At 41.9% G+C, this 22131-nt stretch overlaps 1 protein-coding gene across 4 annotated transcripts in view; it reads left to right on the plus strand.

The window, feature by feature from the left end:
- The first annotated feature begins 4787 nt into the window (after positions 1-4787).
- ZNF827 (zinc finger protein 827) overlaps positions 4788-22131 on the plus strand; it is a 160852-nt gene continuing 143508 nt past the window's right edge. For 2 of the 4 annotated variants that reach the window (XM_071214479.1, XM_071214480.1), the window contains exon 1: positions 4816-5436. In XM_071214479.1, the coding sequence (XP_071070580.1) occupies positions 5394-5436 (43 nt within the window). In that variant the 5' untranslated portion in view covers positions 4816-5393. Of the gene's footprint in view, positions 5437-6892; positions 6994-22131 lie in introns of those variants that run through there. The other 2 variants (XM_058285316.2, XM_058285266.2) reach the window with 2 other exon arrangements.

The raw sequence follows: 22131 nt of genomic DNA on the forward strand, positions 1-22131 counted from the left end.
TTGGAAGCATAGTTTGTCCGGATTGTAACAAATCTTGCTGATTCCAGCCAGGCTCTAGCTTACAGCAAAAAGTCTCCCTGCATATGAAGGATGGCTGCTCGTGTCACCACCAGACACTGACAACACGTGAGGCCCAGACCAGGAGAGGCACGGCACACATATCTTGACTTTGGGACAGGAACTTATTATTTAAAATGTCAGAATCAGGACACATTTGGTATAAAGCATGTCCCTGTCTTAATGAACTCTTGAGGCAGATAGCTCTTGAGGCAGAACTCTTGAGGCAGGCCCTGGCAAAGAGAAAGGGATCCTTGCACACTCCTAGGGGCCCTGAGGCCAGAAGAGGCTTGGGCCCTCTACTCAGAGCAACCAGGACAACCTATTTCTACCAGACTGAATGAACACCCACTTCTTCCCACATCCAGAAAGGCATTTTATCAGAGGAGCCAGTCTTGAGGAACCCAGAGCCAACACTCAGCTCTAGGGGCAAAATGGGCTTTATTGTCCCAGGAGGTAAGTGTATTTAGGAGTGGATTCTGAGACTTCTCTCTGTCTCTTTAACTGCATCTAAATTTTTTTTTTTAAGATTTATTTTATTTATTTCTCTCCCTCCCCACCCCAATGTCTGCTCTCTGTGTCCATTTGCTGTGTGTTCTTCTGTGTCCGCTTGCAGGGCACTCCTGCATGGCATGACACTCCTTGCGTGCGGCAGCACTGTGCGTAGGCCAGCTTACCACACAGGTCGGGAGGCCCTAGGTATCGAACCCTGGACCCTCCATACGGTAGATGGATGCTCTATCAGTTGAGCCACGTGCGCTTCCCCTGTATCTAAACTAATTTCTAGGGCAATGGTTCTCAGTGTTTTTGGAATCAGAACTCTTTTATATTCTTAAAGGTTACCAAGGACACCAGAGAACTTTTGTTTATATGGATTATGTCTATTGATATTTACAGTTGATATTGATATGACTATTAAAATATTTATTATTGATTAATTTGGAAATAACAATAACAACATGAGTTAGCATAATTTTGAAAAATAATTATTTTTCAAAACAAAAAAATTTAGTGAGAAGGGTGCCATTGTTTTCCATTTCTGCAAATTTCTTTAATGCCTGGCTTAATAGAAAACCATTGGATTCTCATATCTGCTTCTGCATTCAATCTGCTGTGATATGTTGCTTTGGTTGAAGATGTACATGAAGAAAATCCAGCCTCACACAGACATGTATTTGGGGAAAGGAGGACTATTTTAATAGCCTTTTCAAATAATTATAGATATCCTTTTTTGATACTCCACCAAAAGTTGATAAGAGGTAGTTTCCTAAAGGGTACTTATAATGTGGAATATAAAACCATATCCATGAACTTTTTATATTCTTATATTAAAGTCCATTGGTCCATCTTGCACTTTGAAGGATATTTAATGTATCATGATTTTGTAGCATCATGCATTGATCATTTGGAAAATATAGATTCTGTAGATCTCCAAAAATGTTAACACAACATCAAAAAGTCACATTCATTAATATCACCAACTATCTTATCAGAAGAGTTTTTACATTTTAGTAAACTGTTAAACTCACGATGATGGGTGCAAATGATCTAAAATTCTAATTTTCTCTTGAAACTGCAAAGTTATAATTGCCCTCAAAATACTATCCCTTGGGTGCCCTGAAGTTACAAGACGACTTCATTCACTTTTTGAGAAATTTGGAAGTCTGAATAACAATGATTTATTTGTCAGTCTTTTTTTTTTAAGGGACATTGATGTTCCAGGACAAAAACTGTCTATTTCAAACAATCTCACAAGTGATTTTTCTTGAGGACAACAAATATTCTTTGGATATTGCTTTATATGTACCTACATTTTGTCCAGGGTCAAGATTTCATAAAATTAATTTTTTCTGTTTCATCAAGGGCATTCTTAAAGCACCCGCGGCCCCCTCAGCCCAGCCCCCACCATCTTCCCATGATGGCATGATGGTGCTGATCAGACCAACGACTAATACAGTCCAGGGCCACTGCCTTGATTGATGCTAAGGTGCCAGCAGTTTTACCCACAATTGTTTTTGCACCATCAGTGCAAAAGTCAACATGGAGAAAAAGGCAAATAACATCTTAGTATTATTGTGAGAATAGTTTTGACCTCGCAGACTCTTCTGTAGAACACACTCTGAAGAATGCTGTTCTGAGGGAAGTGCTCCTCTGTCTAGGTACCCGTAGCAATACTTGCACCAGGATAGAATTTACTCCTGTGGGAGTTAGCATTTTTGAAGCATCTTCTAATAACGAACAATTATGTGAAAATCTTTTTGAATTTCGCATTTGAGAGGTGATGAGATGGGGATGGAGGGAGTACTATAATTATTAAGATAAAATATGCTTTTGAAAGCTTGGTCTGTGGGGGATGAAACATATAGAATACGCCAATCCAATGACTATGGTTAACAAAATGGTTTATGGGTACGTGTATCCAGAATGCATACATTTCCAAAATTATTTATTCATTTCATTTTGAAATCCAGTGTAGTAATCTCCAGCTATTTTCCTCCTAAAATTTTAGACTGACATTAAAATTTGTGTTTCCTGAGCATACAGCAATTGAAATTAAGAGAGAAAATGCTCCTGAGGAGTGCTTTGAGGGGAGAGACACCAACCTGAGATTTAAGCAGGAATCTTTCTATATTTATTTCTATTTTCTATTGTTACATACTCCTTCAAATAATTTTTGAAAAGAGGCAGAGGTATGAATAAATTCAATTTTTAAAAATGCTTCTCATTGTTGATAGAGTACATATATAATTAAAAGTTGACAGCATTTGACTGCATGACTTCAAAAGGTCCCAGGAAATGTACTCTGCTTACAGGAAAGGCCTAAAGTGTATTTTCAATTATAGTGTACTAAGCACTGTAGAGAGTTATAGCAATTCAGGAAAATGCAGTGGTGTATCTATGAAGAATAATAATCCTCAATGTTCTAGCCAAAGGTTCTGAGGGAGCAGTGGTGGGGCATTGTGACCATCCCGTTTATATCTCATTTTAGGTTTAAAGATCCTGCCCACTCAGTGCAATGAGTTTTCTTGGAATGGAAGGCTCTGATTTATCATTCATATATTAATTTCAAGCTCATCACTACTGAGACTATTCAAAGTCATGGCAAGTTGAGTTTGATCTGAAAGATAGTTCAGTTTCAAATTATGATGCAGGGAAAACTTAATTACCAGTTTACTTAAACCAACATTCAAGGAAGAATTGCCTTAAGGAAGATGGTCCACTTTAAACTGGACAGATCTCTACTCTGGTTGTAGGTTGGATTCAAGCAGGTGTTTCAAAACCTGCTTCAGATAACATTGCTTGCCAAGAGCGCACTGGATCTTATTGGAAGTTAGCACGGAGGGGTTTATCCTGAGATTTCATTATCAATGGAAAAACTCTTTTGGGAGATACAGCTCTCTTTAAACTTCTCTCATAAAAGTGTTCGATATAAAGCCTTATTGTTATTTTCAAATGGGTGAACAGGGAATCTTAACCCCCATCGCTCTCGTTAACACCGCTTCAGTTGTGAGAATTAAGCTGGAACCTCCAAGAGGTGTTAGTTATCCATGCACGCTCATATAGTGTCATTTAGTGTTCTATGTCTTCACTGTGCCTCCACCTACTTTGATAAAAAATTCTATTTTAAAATTTGTAGGAAAATATTTAACATAATAAGATGATGAGTCAGAGTTTTCAAAAAGCTAAAAAAGAAAGATGAAGCTAAATAATGCACCTTTTTAATTTTTTAGCTACATCTGACTCATGACATATAATGTATTCTGCTAAGTTCAAAGTTTCCTCTTACAAAGAGTTTTATGAAACAACTCTTCTTCAGACCATTTTTACTTCAATTATAGTAGCAGGTTTTGGAGTTTAAATCATTAACAACCTCTGAGTGAACTTTTATCCAAATGACTGCAAGTCACAAAGAGAACAGTCCTCTTTCACCAAGTGCCTTTTGTGCTAGAGTGAGACCCGTCCTTTTCTATTTTTTCCCTTTATGTCTCTCTTTGAAGAAAGATGTGTGATTTGTAAAGTAATGAAAGTATGTATCAGTTAATGAAAACTGCTATATTGGGCTCATAATGCTCACTGGCATTGCTTCAGGGTAAGCTTCATATACCTGCATTATGGCAGGGAAAAAAGGTAAATTTCAGAAGTCAAAATTGCTGTGTGCACTGTAGGAATATCATGTGGCAGTTAAATCAACCATCAGGGGTGACCTAATCTTATTTTTCCCCCTTTGTCAAAGAGCTGTAATTTTCATTTAGGCAGCATTTTCCAGTTTTAACTCCACTGGGCACTCCAAAACCAGCATTTATTCCATCAACCTAGCTATTGATTTCACCATATGTTATCTTTTTATTTTTAAAAATTATTTTTATTGGAATGTTTTTGGAGAGCGCATAACCTCCAGAAACTTAATGTGATGGGGCAAAAGCGTAATTCTTTCAAGTGACAAAAGCCTGACGAATTTTATACAGAACAAAATGTAGTTTAATATACAAAAGAAAGTTAAGAGAAAAATATATTTACTTTCAAAAAATCAGTAAGAATAATGAACCAATAGCTGTTTAAAGAGTGGGAAAAAACTTTTTCCCCCCTTAGGTTTGGCAACTAGCGGGATAAATGCGAAGAACTCCATCCCACCCCCGCACGCGCGCCCCCCATTCTTTCCAGACAGAGCGGTTGCAAATTCGAGGCTTGAGTCCGCCCTGGGAGCCTTAGGGCACCTTCCTCTTTGCTCTGTGTGTGTGTGTGTGTGTGTGAGTGTGTGTGTGTCTAGCTCTCGCTCTTTCCCTCAGTCTGTGCCTCTGTGTGTGTGTGTGTGACAGAGAGAGAGAGAGAGCGCGAGAGGAGAGAGCGAGAAAGAGAGAGAGAGAGCAAGAGAGCGAGCTGTGAGCTGTGCTGCCGCCGCCGCCGCCGCTGCCCTTTGATCCCGACATTAGTGTTAGGGGCTCGGAGACACAGAGCGCGGCCATAGACACCGCCGCACCGGCACTCATTTATTTATACCTCCCATCACACACGCGAGCATAGGACACACTCACTCACACCTATTAGATCCATTTCCATTGAAGAATATTACGCTCGGGGACAAGCCAGGTGCACGACCAAAAATTAAAAAAAAAAAAAAAAAAGGGAAAAAGAAAGGAAAGAAAAGAAGAAAACCCCTCTTCTGGCTCCAGGAAACAAGCTTCAACCCATTGCACACACCGGAGAGAAGGGGTTTCCCCCTGCCCGCCCGCTCCCCAACTACCTCCCCGCTCCTGCCAGTGTCTGCCTCTCTGCCCCCACGGGGGTTTATTTGATCTCACATTAACCAAGGAGGAGAATGTGAGAAAAGGGGGAAAATGCCCAGGAGGAAGCAGGAGCAGCCCAAGCGCCTTCCCTCACGTAAGTCATCCCTTCTCCACCTCCTCTCGTGCCATTTTCTTGCCCTCCCTCTCCTCTTTCCCCTCCGCAGCCTCCTCCGTTGTTTTCTGCATTAGTTTAGGGTTACAGAGGTGAAACTGACAAAGACACAGCCTGGGTTACTCCTCGTTTAGGTCTATGCTGAGGCAGCCATGTTGGTGATGATCAGCCCCGTGCCCTTTCTATTCTCTCTCTCTCTTTTTCTTTCTTTCTCTACCCACCCCCCCTTTTGCCTTGAGATCGGGCTTTTTCCCCCTTTTGCTCCCCCTCCCCCTCCTCACTCTGCTGCTGGGTGGAAGGGGCAAAAGGGGGGGAGTACTGGGGATGCCGGGCTTTTTATCGCGGGGGGGGGGGTAGGTGAGGGTAAGAGAGGTTGAAATCTTAAAAAAAAAAAAAATTCCTGGTGGCTCCCCGTGCCTGAGGGTGCGGGGGTCGGGCGCGCGGAGGGCTGAGGGCCGTGACATGGCGTTTGGGGGTGTCGGGGCGAGGGCGCGCAGCCGGCCGCCGGGTACGGGATCCAGGGAGAGGTCCGTCTCCGGCTAAAGGTTGCGCCGGGGTTGGTCGGCCCCGGAGCCTCAGGCGGCGGCGGCAGGAGCGGGAGGAGGCGGAGGTGGAGGAGGCGGCGGCGGAGGAGGGGAGTCGGGGGCGGGCGAAGCGGGAGCGGCTTGGGCGGGTGTGGGGGCACCGCACACAAACACACGGGGACACACGCGCCGCCGGGCGGCTGCTCCCGCGGCGCCGGGGCTAGGGTGCGCGCCGGGGCGCGGGGCGGCCGGGCGGGGGGCGAGGCCGGGCAGCGGCGGGCGGATGTGGGGTGCGGGAGCCGCGCCGAGGCGGAGGCAGGAGGCAGGGCGGCTCGCGGCGCGCGAGGTCCCTGCAGAGTGGAGGGGAGGGAGGAGCAGGGCTCCTGGCCGCAATAAAATGCGGGGTCAGTCGGATCAGACGGAGCCGGGCGAGACTCGGGCTCCCAGACCCCCCTCTCCCGCGAGCCTGAGCAGAGTCCAGGACTAAAGTGCATCACAGCCCTCCCCGGCTGCAGCCACACACACCAACTGGAGACACACACCCGCCGGCACCGCCGGTCCCCTTCCCCTCCTCCACTCGCGCCCCCGGTCCCTCTCCGCCCTCCCTCCGGCTTTTCTTTGCGAGACTCTTAACTTTTCCCCCACTCCCTCTCCAGCTCACCCCCCACTCTCCCAATCTTTCCCCGCTTTGAGTGTTCTGAGATGCTGCTAAAGCTAAAAGTGAAGGAGAAAGAAGCAACTAAAAATATCTCCCGGGGCCGCCCGGCTCCTTGAATGCAGGCGGGAGGGGGCAGGGGAGAAGGCGTGGGGCGGGGTGACGGGGAGGAGGGGACGCCCAAGGCGTCGGAGGGAGGGGTCGGGGGAGACGAGGGTCAATTTCTCTACCACCACCCCCCCCACCCTTGCTCAGCTCGCCGGGTGGTTTGGCGCTGCTCGGAGCCCGATCCTGCAAAACCCGGGCTGGGGGCGGGAGCGGAGCCGGAGCGCCCTCCCGCCCGAGTGTCAGGCCGACGTGGTCGGTCACCTGAAGTTCACGGAGGGTGGGGGAAGGGTTAAGGTTATGGTTTCTCGGGCTCGGGTTGTATGTGAGCGTGTGCGTTTCCGCTGCAGACAGCCAGCGCGATCGATCTCCCCCTCGCGAAATAGCCGCGGCGGTGCCTGCCCGGGGGACCCGGAGGGAAGCGCAGGCGGCTCGGGCCGGGCGCCCCCGCGGCTCCGTGTCAACCGGGCCGCGCGGCCGAAGTGGCCAGCAAGGGCACTTGCAGGCGGCCCGCTCCGCAAACATTCTTCTTTCTTCCCCCTTCCCGGTACGCAGGAGCCGACGCACAAGGCTTGGGTTGTGCTTTTTTCCCCTTCCTTTAAAAGAAAAAAATGCCCCTGTGCAGTCCTTTCTTCGTCTGCCCGCTAGAGGTTCTGAGGATAATATCACATATGTAATATATATGCACATAAAATCACTCGCAGGCGGCTGCGTGTGTAAGGAAATTTTGAGCGAGGAAGGAGAAGGCGGTGGAGTCGGGGAGGGCGAGTTGGGAGGCTCCGCGCTGCGATTCACAGAAAAACTCGCAGCAGTTGGTGGAAGTGTGTGTGCGTGCACATGGCCGGCCGGCCACAGCCCCCAGTTCTTTTCGGGGGTGTGTTGGAGGGAGGGAGAGGAGGCAGGGATCCTGGGTGGGGGGAGGAGAGGTCGGGGGAGGCTTTCCCTGCTCAGACAAAGTGGGCTTCAGTGTTCTGTGAGAACTTGCCCTTAGATGGCAACTTTGGGAGCTGATGAGCTTGTGTGCGAAAAGCAGGGCGGAGAGGTTATTTGGTCATTTTCCTTTCTTCTCTTCTCCCCGTGCTTAAAAAAGAAAAAAATGTTGACTGGGTTAGCGGGAGGGTGGGAGAGGAGAAGGGATTTATCTGTTTGGGCTGTGACGGAGAAGGAACGCATTCCCTCCGGTTGTGTGTAGCGCGCTCGGGCAGCTGCAGCCTGCCCTGCTGGTGACCTTGACCCTGACCTGGTGCAGCTACCCTGTCCGTCTGAGGAAATTCAGGCTCCATTTTAGCTCTTGTGGTTGGTGGGCCTCTCCAGTACGTTGGTGTCTCGTGATTTTGTTATATTTTGAGAGTGGGCTTTCCCACCTTGTTCTCGAATTGAATACTGTTATACGCTCACTTTAAAAAATCACCTCCCTCTTGCAGTCACGTAAAGCCACTTTTACAGAAGATGCAATTACCTTTTGGAAACACCTTAAAGTCGCTGCAGTTTTTAAAGGGTAGTCTTAATTTGCGAGCTTTCCCACTTACCTTTGCTTTGAATGGATTTTTGTGGCTTGTGTGCTACCTTTTCTTCGCGGGGTTTGCACATCTTTTGTAGGCAGTTTGTATCGGACTAAGCAATTTCTGGGCAAATGGTGTCTTTTGCAATTCAGTGGCGTCAGCCCAACATTTGTTAAGTGCTGAGTGAATCTTGAAGAAACTTGCAGTGGTGCAGAGATCTAATAAATGTTGACTTTGGTAAAATGAGTGTTAATTTGTATTTAATGTAGAATATAATTGTGATCCTAAATCCCAGTTCTACAGCTAAACTATTGTTTATTTGTTCGTTAGTTTATGTAGGAGGGGGAGGATTTTTCTTTTCCTGGAGAATCGTTTTGTATCAAAGTTAAAATACCAACAAGTCTGGGGAAATTGCCATGAGAGAAGTCATTCCATAGTTTCAAGAAGTTATACAGGAGTGGATTTAAAATTGGACCCTAAAAGAATGGCGCGGCATGTATAATTTGGGGGTGGGGTTGGAATGGTTGTAGGGGAAATGAGATGGGGAAAATTGCTTTGAGCCAAAGAGCCCCTCTGAGCCCTTTGAGTAAATACAAAAGTGGTTAGCAGCCATTATTGATATATTGTTTTAAGAATCTGTAGAACCTATAAACACATTTTAAAAGTGCAAATTAGAATACAAAAAAATTGACTTATGAAAACAGTTCTGTAGAAAATTTGGAATGCTTTCCAGTTCCTCTTAGGTTCCCCTTGCCTCTGCACCCCCAATAGTATGACTAAAGAATTCTAAAGCATCAACCACTGCTACCTATAGAATGTTTCTGTTGGTTGAATCTATTTTTCTGTTATTAAATAGAAGATAAATGTTATACGAGCCAGGCACAGTCTGGATCTATAAAGTCTGCAGTCCTCCCACTCTGCAGCAGAGAACACCAGGATGCCTGGAAGTTCCACCCAGAGTGGATTAGTCCTGGAAATCCAGACTAGCACTTGGTATTATCTGATACCGAGTCTGGGGTGAGCCTCAGCCCCTGGCACAGTGTCCCAGCAATTCCCCAGGCTGGGCTGGGCCTTGGCCTGCTAAGGTTTCCTAGCTCCTTCTGTTCAGCTAGACACCCCTGGGACTGTTCAGAACCGAATTAGCTTTGGGGATGGGCGAGCCTTTAACCTGACACTACTAACCCAAGCGTTAGGTTTCTGATTTAAAATTCTACACAGTTATTTCCTCCTGGGTTTCTGAAGTTGTTTTGTTTTGCTTTTGTTATAGGAACCTAATACATATGCAGACAAAAATGGCCAAAGTTGAATGATGATCCTCCAGTCTAAAAATCAGAAGGAACTTCTGTGTTAGCTTGTGGAGGTGACCCCCAACAAAGGGTGTTAAACTTATACTGTTTTTGAGGGGTATCTTAAACCTTAACACTCAAAATGAAGTTTTTTTTTTTTCTTGGCCAAGAGCAGTGATTATCATTTAATTACATTTAAATTAAATATTATTTAAATAAGACTGCTGCTGTTGATGCTTTGTTTGTTTTTATAAAAGTTCATTCCATGAGCAAGGTCCTATACCCTGCTCAAAAAAACTGTCCTAGAGGTCCTTTGAGTACCTCTGTAAGGTACTCAAATAATAAGGTAATAGAAGGTTGTCAAAAATAAGCACATGTGGGCTTATTTTTAGCAGAATCCCAAACTATATAGTTTGGCAGTCTAAGAAAGAAAGAGAGAGAAATGTATACTATGATTTTTGCCAGGCACAGGGCTAGGCACTTTATGAACCTTATTTCATTTGGGGCCACAAGTTTGTGAGGGATCACAAAGGATAAAGAAGGGCTTTCTCCTGTGTGTGTTGCTTCTCTAAATCCTTTTACCATTGGTGCTACTGCATTCTTAGGAGTTTCTTAAATTCAAATCATTAAATTGAACTTAACCATACCAGTGTGAGTTTAGATCCTCTTGTGTTTAGCATTGGGAATTTGCCTGATGCCTGTTCCCAAAGGGGAACACAAAGAAAAGTTAATAAAAGTCATTTGTTATTCCAGTATTTTCATTGTGTACTCCGTTGTGGGTCACCACCATAACAGGTTATGAGGTTCTTCATTGACAAAACTTTAAAAAATTCTTTTTTTCTTTCTATTTCTAGTAAAATTGGGAAGCAAGTTGATGAAAAAGCAACTGAACCACTTGTTTTTATATTTTTACTGGTTTGTATATGCTAGTCTGATGAAGCAGAAAAGGTAGACAATTTAATTATTTCCCCCTATTTATTCTTACTAATTTTTGCAGTGACCAGGTGGTACCTGACTAAGCATGGCAGGAATCACATGGGAACAATTTTGAGTCTAAGGTAGCAAAATATTTCACTGTTCCTGTCAGCCAGAGCTAATGATTCTGAGGTATTAGGTATTGAGTAGCAGTCTAGGTTGATACCAGGTAATTATGCCTATCTGTTCTGCTGTATTCCTAATACTGTAAGTGGGGTTCCACTGAGCTTTCCTGATAAAATAAGGCAAATAGTTCAAAATCAATTTCCTTTTGATGCTTCAAAATATTTTATAATAAAAAATTGATTTTTAATTTAACTGGAGGCTGCTGTCTCACTCTAGGGATGACACAACTGTTGTGAGTTGAGTGTCTTTGCACAAAGTGTTAATAAATCATGCTGGAGAAGTATAAATCGGATAATATTCGGCCACACTGTTAGTGCTTGCTTCTAGGAGAGTTCCAAGGGAGGTGTGGAAAAATCTGTTTTGAGGGGCTTGTAAAATTAGATGGACTAAGGCCTTGGAAACACCCAGGGGAGCGTGTTGTGTTGGTGAACTACCGAGCAGGTTTCTCCTTGGGTCAAAAGTTGGTGTAAAATACAAGGAGTCCTGTTAATGTTGAGACTCCAATGTATGGTGCCAAGCAGCTGGGATGGTAAGTAGTTTTCTTGATAATCCCAGTAGTTAGCGTTCAGATCATGTCTAGACAAGTTGGTTTCAGAAAAGCAAAACACTTTTTTAGAATCCTTAACCCTGGTCATCTGATATGCAACTGATATCTTTGGACTCAAAGATGACAAGGGAATAAGGAAATGATGTTGGAGCCCAAAATGGCACTGTAGAAAGCTCCCCTCTTTTCTGTGACTGGTCAGTCTTGCCATCTGTGAAAGCTGAAGGCCATCATCCTCCTGAGAGTAGGTTAATAAATTCCTTGGCCTTCTTTGTTTGTACCATGTCCTCCTCTATTCTTCATTTCTAAAAAAATATTGCTGGAGTATTAGGATAGAAGGAAGGGAAAACAAACAGAGCAGGCGGGAGCCCTAATTTTTCTGTTCTGAACGATGTATTAGTAATTTTCTATAATTTAATCAGACCGGCCCCAGAACAAGATAATGAGACTGTGACCTACAAAATAGGACTTTTGGGGGCATTAAAGGATTTCTAGCATCAGGTTTTACAAGACCATGTGCTTCGTGGTGAAGGAAGAGATTTGGGGTTGTGTCCTACTGAAAAGAAATCCAGACCAGGCCTGGTTACGGTAAGGCACTTTTTCCCCTCGTAAGATTTTATTACTATTTCGGCTCAGTTAAAATGTATTCTATAATCACATTTTAGAGGTATGGATGCTGTGTCCTGTTTCTGATGTACTCTTTTCTTTCACCTACTTTGCTAGGGGTAGCTCAGTAATTTATACCATCTAGGGCTAAGTGTACAAAAGACTTTATGGTTCATGGTAGCTGAAATGCCTCTGTCATATTTTATAAAAAAATAATGTGCGAAGCACAGACCTTAGACATAGCTAAGAGTACTTGATGGGCTGAAGTTTCTAGCGTCTTTCACCCTTCTGTTTATGAGCAAGTTTTGTATTGCTATCCTCTGTCTGTAAATTACATTTTTATGGTATTAGACAATAAGGTATGACTAGGTGCTGAAGCAGGGGCCCTCTCAGATGACTCTTAGAATTGCTGTAGTTACATGGTAGTTTTCATAAATTAAAATCAGATTTGGCTTGATACTAATTTTAAGCTGTATGGGTGCACATTGCTATTTATTTTAAGTCAGCTTCATTGCATGTATACACACGTGTGCACACACACGAAGAAGCCACACGATAGCTAACTTTATAAAATGTGCAGTGACACACACCCACGGTATGAGATCAGAATGTGACCTTTAGCAACTCTGCTTTTCACTGACCCAGGGTTGTATTAAATGCAGCAGATTCCTGCTTGCTCAAAAGGATATTGTTTCCAACCATCCATTCCCCTTTTATTAAAAAAAACAGCCTCCCCCATCACCACCACTGGAAGTGTCTCTAGAACTCTTAAATGAGGAAGGACTAGGTACTCTTTGCTTCTGTTTTTACAACAATCCAAAATCACCAAAGTTTTACCTCTAGCAAGGAAGGAAAATGTATGGACCTTTTCTGAGGCTTGGGCCTGAAAAAGCAGACCCTCAAATAATCACTCTTTCTGTCTCTCTGGTAATTTCTAGATGGGGCAGAAAAGTGGTTAGTACCTGTTAGTACCGTGGCATGGAGGAGAAAGAAAGGGTTGAGAGACAAGTAGATCTCAGGGTGAATTTGTTTTGAGTGCTTTGAAGAGGCTGGCCTTTAAAAAGTTGACTGGAGAAGGCTGTGGGAAAATTATCTTTTACATGATTGATCAGCAGCACTTTATCTGAGCTTTTGAAACAAGCTACTGTACTTTTCTAAAGGTATATAGTGCTAGTATCTTGTTGTCTGGTGGGATATTTTAAAAAGCTTTTAGTGTTGGTTTGTAATAAGTGGGAGAAAATATTGTATGTGACTTTGCCCTCTTTTTGCTATGTTTTCTGTCTATGGTATGACTTAAAGTAAAAACAGGGAACTCACAGGCTTTTAAGTTCATAGTGTAGTGGTCAAATGTGCGAACTCTGACACCAGGCTATTCAGATTCCAGCTCTGCCACTAACTAGCTGTGTGACCTTAGGCAAGTTAGCTAACTTCTCTGTCCCTCAGATTCCTCACCTTGAAATAGCAACAATAGTTCCCATATTATCAGGTTATTATAAGGATTTGTTGAAAAAATGTATAAATATTACACACACAGATACAAAAGCATGCCTAATTAGTGTTTGCCACATAGCAGGAGCTTAATAAGCATTAGCCAGCAAATTTGCAGAGATAGGAAGCAGATAAGAGGTTACTGGGTACGTGGGTCGTGGGGAGGCATAATGATGGGGAGTGGGGAAAAGGGAAGTATTTGCTTGTAAAAAGAAAACAAATAAATATAAGTGTTAGTTATTATTAAGGATATGAAATATTTCCGTTTGCTTAGATTGTGATTAGACTACAGGCATTTCTGATCTGGAGCTCTTTGCGGGTTTCTGTTTTCAATTTTTTGATTTTCCACATATCTTATTAGAGTGAGGAGTAATAATATGATACAGTAAATTTCTTTTATAAAGGCAAATATTATAGAGTTTGACTAATACCTCTTTCATAGGCCAATAGTGTTATATAGACTTTTACTATATCAACGAGTTCCTCTGTTTATATGATTTGACCATAACTACATCTAAATTGTGTAATAATCATGTGAATTTATGACTGGGTTTAACTATAAAGTGAGGATAGTAAATCCTCTTTCATAGGCTTGTTGTGAGACTTAAATGAGAGAATAGGTGTTTAATAAATGCATTTTATTTATTAATTTATTCAGTAGGCTGTTCACTGATTAAAATTGCTGGGGGGAGATTTATACTGGGGTCTCCATATGTTACGTAAGTAATCAAATTTTGCACAGAAAGAAGGAAAGGCAGGGTCTGCTCTTTCTGCTCCCTGAGAACCAATCCAAGAGAGCACATTGAGGGATATGCTTACTGCCTATGGATTTTAAATGGATTGCGGGAGGTGTGTGTGACAGATCATATCAGAGGTTGCAAGCTGGCGGCCTACTGATGTGTCTGACCCACACGGTACATTTAGGAAATTGAGACAACATTTTGCAAATGGGACTTTCCACATAAAAATCCACATTTCCAACTTTTGAAAACATGGAAGAGCAGGCAGCCCTGGACCCACGTCCCCACACGGGAGCAATCTGCTGTCCTCGTTGGCAGCTGTCTCCCTTACCCCGGGCATGTGCTTTCAGTCTGCCCCCGTTCCTGCCGCTCGGCTGGCATGTCCCCATATGCATGTACGCCTGTCTGCCACCCTCATGGCGTTTTACCTCCTAGCCCCTGCAGGCATTTGGATTAGAAATTTTTCGACCTTCCCCCCTTTGACTTTTTACTTCATCAGCGAGGCTAGGGCATGGTAAACCATGTTCTATAGCAGTATCTAGAAGCAGTATAGGGTGATATTAAGGTCCCGATAGGAGACACACGCGCTTGCATCCTGGCTCCCTCACTTTCTAACTGTGATTTTGGCAAACGACTGCAGTTCTCTGCCTCAGTTTTCTTATCTGTAAAATGGGGGATCACTGTAGTTTCTATGGGAACTGAGTTCATACGTGTAGACATTTAAGACCTGTGCTGACCGTCTTAAGGCACCTGAGGTCTGAATTCATTTACAGCTAAGGATCTCAGTAGGAGTGCTTTAACTGTACTATGTAATTAATGAAACACATCTGTTGCTGCCCATCAGTATCTGATCACCATCAGCCAACCCAATGGTTTTCAGCCCTGGCTGCACATTAGAGTCAGTTGGGAGATTAAAAAAAAAATGCATCCCCTCCCAGAGATTTTAATTTAACTGACCCAGAGTGGAGTCTAGTCATGGACATTTTAAAAAAATCTCAAGTGATTCTAATATGTAGCCAGGGTTGAGGATCCCTGGACAAACCAGAACTCCCACTCTGGGGTGATGCCTTTGAGCCCCAAACAAAGACATACTGCTCAGCCTGGGCAGCTTATTGATGATCATTTGTTAGAATCCTAAAGTCCTAAAAATAGCTCATTGACCTGAGCAATTAGTTGGGAACCAGAGGCTCAGGGAAGGAACCTGCACCCAGGCAGGAGACATAGACTCTAGTCTTCTATCATCTTTTACCACCACTGTCACCAGGGTTTCTTTACTAGCTTTGTGACCTTGGACAAGTCAGTTAACCTATCATTAATCAGTCCTATCATTCATCAGTCCTCTTTATATTGTGTTTTATTGTTCACAAGGCACTTCCACTCATTTCATCTGCCTGCCAGGAAGGCAGGGAGGGTCTCCTTCTTCCACCAATTGGACAGAAGTGGAAACTGAGCTACAGAGAGGAAGAAACCAACTCGAGGTCACTAGTGTCAGGGACCACCAAGGGCTGGACCATCTGATGGTCACTTGAGGCCCATTCCAACTCTGACATCTGTGAACTCTTTATGGCATCTCCCAACTGGAAGGACGTGCTGTTGGCACCTGAAACTCCTCTTAGAGATCCTTCACTGCAGGAGGATCCTTTAGGTGCTAATGGAACACGTTGGCTCTATGAGTCATGAAAATTTGTGCTGCCAATATTTCTTTCCTCAAAGATTTAAGGTTTGGATTTTTGTTCTTAGACCAAGCAGAGGGTAAGCGAATAGAGTCACATACAATGACCATGTCTCAGGTCCAAATTATGTACTCCATATGGAGAGCACTGCCTTTGTGTATGCCTAGAATTTTGAGTTTTCTAATCTGTGTTTTTTGGGCCTATTTGTTAACCCAACAATCCTCTCTAGAGCATGAAACACAGCTGTATTTGGTAGGAAACAAAGTGTGGGAGACCCTATGTTCCAGGAAATGTTCCTGAAATGTGCTTGCATGATTTCTGCCTTCTAGGGGAAAGCCAACCTCAAATAATAACGTACTGGGTTCTAATGTGACCATAAGAAAGGGAGAAGTCAAATTACAGTGAGCTTCTTCCTGACATAAATAGGAAGAGAGAAATTTTGCAATCTAGACATAGGTTCTGGGTTGGCTAGACTACTAGATTATAGTTAAGAGAGAACTGCTGTGGACCATTGGCTTCTCAAATATCTGTTGATAGGTGAAAAAAATATATATAAAAGAAGAGAAAGGAATCAACCATTTAAAATATGACTTGGGTGTACTCCAGAAGGCAAAACCATAGAAATTACAGATATTAGCTCTTTTTCATTAATTTAGCTTTTAAAATCTGTCTTGGTTTTAAATGACAAAAGTAGTATACGCTTACTATAAATAATTCAAACCGCGTAGAGATGTTTAAAGTAAAAAGTGAAAGACCCCTTATCCCACTTCTGCTCAGCGATATCCACTCTTAAGCAACAAGCAATTTTGAAAATTCATCTTTCATTTGAAAAATGGGTGCATTTCAGCAGATTGGCTGAATTAATTTAAGTGCTGCAATCAGAAAAAGGGCAGCAATATTGCTCTTGTCTAATGGTTAGATCGCATCTGTAATATTGAATGCTAGACTGGACGCCTGATTTAGAGAGGAAAATTGATGAACTACTCACCAGAAGGGAAACAACCAGGTTGTTGTGAGCTCTTGAGATCATCATTAATGATCTCAAGGAATTAATTATTGAGGCAACTGGTAGTGCTTACTTTGAAGAAAAGAGTGGAGGTGGAAGAAAATTGTGCATGGGTGTTTCATTCAGATACATGATGCTCTCAGCTAGTTTCTGATAACTGATACTTCATTCTTTCAACAAATAGTAACTGAGTGCTTGTGGGCCAGGGATTAGGGATGTGTGGAGATGAATAGATCATGGTCCCTGCTCTCAAGGAGCTCAGACTTGGGAGGAGAAAGAGATGGGAACAGATGACTAAAATTTAGCATGAAAAGAATTTTCATAGATTTATGAACCGCTGAACAGGAAACAGACTAGAACCAATAGGGTAGAAGTTATAAGGAAGATAACTTTGATTTGATAATATAATATAAGGACCTGTTAAATAATTAAAACTGTTTAAAAATGAAACAAAAGAAAAATCTTTTGTTTCTGAAGGAGCTGCTTCAACTGCTTGTTAGAAGTCATCTTCTGAGGACTTCAGGTAAGGCAGAGTGGGTTGGGAAGAGAAAGGTTGAATTCTAACATGCTTTAATATTATGAAAAGAAATTCTATAAAAAAATGCTGCTTTGCTTGGTGTCTATTCTAAAATGGGAAACCTCCTACATTGGGACAAACATTTTTTTAAATATATTGAACTGAAACCCCTTGAGAAGAAGGGTATATGGCAGCACACATGGTGTTATGTTAACACAGAATGAGGATTCAATCACCTGTGAAATATTGACCCACTTGGAGCTCATTCATTACGGAGAAAGTTTTGAGCGTTTTCCTGTCTCCCCAAAGTGGTGTACAATGCAGTGTCTGTTGACAGTTCTTTCAAATGTTGACACAAAACAATCACAGAGGATAAGTTCAAATCAGTATGCTGACAAATACAAGCCGATACGATCTGAGTTAGATGTATGAATGTTTGAGGAAATGAGGAATAGGAGAGATGGGGAAAAGATTCTTGGAGAGGAGTGATGTTCAGTTTAAAGCATCCTAAAGGAAGTGAAGGATTTAGAGCTTAGGAACAGAGGAGAGAATATTCCAAGCAGAAGAAATGGCATTAGCCAAAAGAGGTTGAACTAAACCAAATGAGTGCAGACCGTATTGAACTGGACTGGAAGGGCCATATTGGTGATTTAAGGATAAGAGGTGGAAAAAATATGGTAGGAGCTGGCCCTGGTGGTAAAAGATGATGATTGCCAAGTGTAGTGATTTGGATGTAATGCAAAAAGCAACTGTGGAATGTGTTAGTTTCTTTTACTGTGATAAAAATGAGGATGGAGGATCATGGCCTGAAGGAAAAAAATGGCCTTTTTAGTTAGGGAGACCTGTTGAGGAGCCAAATGAAGATAATGGCAGTGGGATGGGACCTCTGAAGTTACCTGTGGGAAAAGACATGCCCACTGATGGGCTTTTCAGAGTGCTGCACGTGCTCAGTGTCCCCTTCCCTCTCCCCTTCCTCACCCCTTCCTCAGCTCTAATACAGTGCCTCTCCGACCGGTTATGAAGTATGTGCTATAGCTAAACAGTACAGCTAACGTTATTGTATATAAAATGAAGCTTAACGATAAAACGAACCTCTGTAAACCTACCGCCCAACCTAACACATTTTAAAACTGTTCAGGCTCTTCATGTACTCTCCTCTCCTTACCAGTCCTTCAGCTCTTCCGATCATCCTAGATTTTCTGTTGATTGTTTCTGTTGTTTTTTTTCATTATAGGTTTACCATATTGTTTGATTTTGCTTGTTTTATAAAAATGGCCCCATACAGCATGCATTCTGCTTCTCTGGTTTTCACTCAACGGTTATCTTTCTGAAATTTATCCATGCCTATGGTGCATTCATTTTCACTGTTCTCGTACACTGTAGAAATGTACTGCAATGGCTGTTTGCTTTATTTCCAGTTTGTGCTATTTTGAACAGTGCTGCTGTGATCGTGTGTGTACATTATCACTTTGACCTGAGTGTAAACTTCTCTAAGGTGCTGGTTCTCAAAACATTTTGGTCTTCAGGACCCATTTACACTCCTAAAAACTATTAAGGACTCCAAAGAGCTTTTGTGTATATGCATTGTGATATTAGTAGTTACCATATTAGTAATTGAAACAGAAATTAAATATTTTTTATCATTAAAATAGGATTATAACTCACTACATCAGGGGTTCTTAACCAAGGGTCCGTGGAAAGATTTCAGGGGGTGTGTGAGCTTGAAATTCAAAAAAAACATTATTCTTATGGGAACATGTTGGTACAGGTGTGATATTTTTATTAAATAATATGCAGTATAATGTGGACTTAGTATGGCTTTTATTTTGATACAGCATGTTCTGAGTGCAGTGGATAACTGCCTGCAAAAAGGTTGGTAAGGATGGCAGAGATGGTTTTATGATGCCATGGGAAAACTCGAATTTCTAAATGTTTGCCGAAAGTGACTGCCAGAAGTTGAACTGTGTTAGGTTATCAGGTATTGAAATTACAGGAAAGTTGTAAAACATAGTTTTTAATAATCCTAAAATTTAATTTAAAGATATGCTGATGTTGAATGTCATAAAACTACCTGCCACTACATTCTGGGAAGGGGCCCATGGTTTTCACCTGGCTGGAAAAGGGGTCCATGGAATAAAAAAGGTTAAGAACCCCTGCACTACATGTTAACTATAAACAGCATATTTTTAATGAGAAATATAGTCTCCAAAAGAAAATTAGTGAGAAGAGTGTATTTTTTAAATCTCTTTAATGTCTGGCTTAATAGAAGACTAGATTCTCGTTTTCTTATACATTTAGTCTATTGTGATATATTGTTTTGGATAAAGTATATCAAGAAAATTTATATATGCCATAGTCATTTCTGATAACTCTGGATATTCTTCTTTGATATTACATTAAAATTCAAGAAAGATACAACTTCTTAAAGGTTAGTTGCAGTATGGAATCTGAAAACCTTTCCGTGAACTTTTCCTATTCTGTTACTTTAAAATTCATTGGTCTTTCACTTTGAGTAGACATCATGCATTGGAAAATATTGGTTTACTAAGTTGTGTAGACCTTCCAAATGCCCACACATTTCATTATACGATATAAGAAAATCCATTTGTTACTATCACTACTGATCTTACTTAAAACTCTCTAAGTGCCATATTGGGAATCTATCAAGTTCGTAGTGTAGAATGCATGTTTTCCAAAATTTTAAATCTTGAAAGCTTGCATTTTGTCATTGGCAACAAATTATGCCAGTTTTTCCTGATGTAATCAGCCTTACTTTATTTATTTTCAAGAGAAAGTATGGCAAATACCCAAATATGAATGACCATAATTTGTCAGGTTGTGCACTTTTCAAGTAAAAAATGATGTTTCATGGAAAAAGTTGCTAGTCCAGTTCCCAATTCAAACTATCACACATGTCTTTTTCCTTGAGCCAGCCATCATGCTTTGGTAATGGCTGAAGTGCTTTGTGCATATTTCTCATTTCATTGCATATAATACTGAATGGTGTTTATTACAGTATTTAAGAAAATTAATAGTTTTTACTGCTTAATGAGAGAAGTCTTAACTGAAACTGGCAGGGTTTTTGTTTGTTTTTGTTTCTTATTTGTTTTTTTTACTGTGTGTGTGGTATCACTGCCTTGGTTAGTGTTAAGGTGCCAGCAATTTTACCCACCATTGCTTTTTCTTTATCAGTGCAAATGTCAACACAGGAAAAAGGCCAATAACATTGAAGTATTATTATGAAAACAATTTTGATCTTGAGGATCCTTGAAAAGGATCCATGGAACACACTTTGAGAACCACTGTCCTAAAGGTGTCCACATAAGAATGAAATGCTGAGTCCTGGTGTGTGTGCTTCTTCAGCTTTACCAAGTAATGCTATATAGCAGCACTTGTTGAATATTTTCAGAGCAGTAACCAAAAAACAGAGAACCTTGAAAATGGGAAGCCTTACCCCCGAGCTGAATATCTGTGAGATTTCTTTGAAGTAACCTTTGTAGTCTCTTGTCCTACCTACAGTTTTGATGCAGTATGCATCCTACTCTACAGCATGTATGTGTATGTTTTAAAATAAAAGCAATGTCTTAAATTTACCAGTTGCATTACTCTTCTTCCCCATAAAATATGTGTGTACAGTTGTTTTCTGAAGATGCTCCGTGTTTGTCTTGTGGCTTCTTGTATCCCCTGTACCCCACCTGGAGAAGGGCAACTCCAGTGGCTACCATGGTCCGGCATGACTTATCTTTGAGAGTACATGATTGCATATAAGAGATGCTGAGGCTTTCGAGCTTGGGGAATTAGGAGTATTTCTGGTCTTGTTTTCCCTTTCTGCACTGCTGTCTTCACCATCCATTAAACCATTCCCCAAGACAGAAACCAGACTTTAGTCCTAGATGCTACCCTCTCCCTTTCCACCCATAATGAAAGCATCACCAAGTCCTTTTGAGTCTCCTGTCAAAGTATCTCTTGGATTCATCGTGCCCATCTCCCTGTTACTGCTTTAATTTATGCTCCTATTTTCTCCCATAGGGAATCAGAAATTTGGCAAAATTACATCTTTTTTTTTTTAAATCTCAGCCTCATCTCCCATTCCTCCCTGACCTCTTTAATATAGTCTTATACTGATACCACAGTAGACTTTCTATATTACGCATGTGATTCTGATAATCCCTTAATTAGAGTCTTTTAGGTTTTCGCTATAAAGATAAAGCTTGGACTTCTAGACTGTGGTGTATTTAGTAACATGGAAGGTGCTTCATCATCTGACTCTCCCATTCCTTTGCCCTCTGGTACCCATGTTGAATTATTTGATCTGTAAAATACCGTGCTTATACCTCTTTGCTTTGGTATGGTCTTCATTTTCTGGAATATCTTCAACTCATCTGATTTGCTTGATTTCCTCCTACCCAACTTGCAACACTTAGTTCTCTGAGAAGCCTTTTCTTCCCCTCATTGTCCCACCTACTGGACGGAATTTGGCATCCCCTTCCCTGGGTCCCATGGCACCTGGAGCATAGCGCTATCATAATACCTCTTTATTATATATATTATAATTGCTAACTTGTTTATGTCCTTTCTGGCCATGAGCTTAAAGACATGGACTATTACTCATTTTTGTACATTCTTACACAGTACCTGGTATATAGTAGGTGATTCATAAATGTAGTTGGATAAATGAATGAAGGAAGAAGTTAAGAACAGGCCATGGAATCAAAGAGGTGGAGATGTTCCATAAACATTTGCTGAATTAAAGAATGAATAAACAAGTAAAGGATGGGTTTCAGAATCAAAGGATTTTTGAAGTGAAGGGACTTTGGAGAGCATTTCCTGTCATTTTTCTCTTCCAGAAATGGTAAAACCATTTGCCCAGGTGACATAGCTGGGCTGGGCAGGAGGTGATGGCCAGGCCAATGGACATTCACATGGATGT

Source organism: Dasypus novemcinctus, chromosome 1 (assembly GCF_030445035.2).
Source record: "Dasypus novemcinctus isolate mDasNov1 chromosome 1, mDasNov1.1.hap2, whole genome shotgun sequence".
NCBI lineage: Eukaryota > Metazoa > Chordata > Mammalia > Cingulata > Dasypodidae > Dasypus > Dasypus novemcinctus.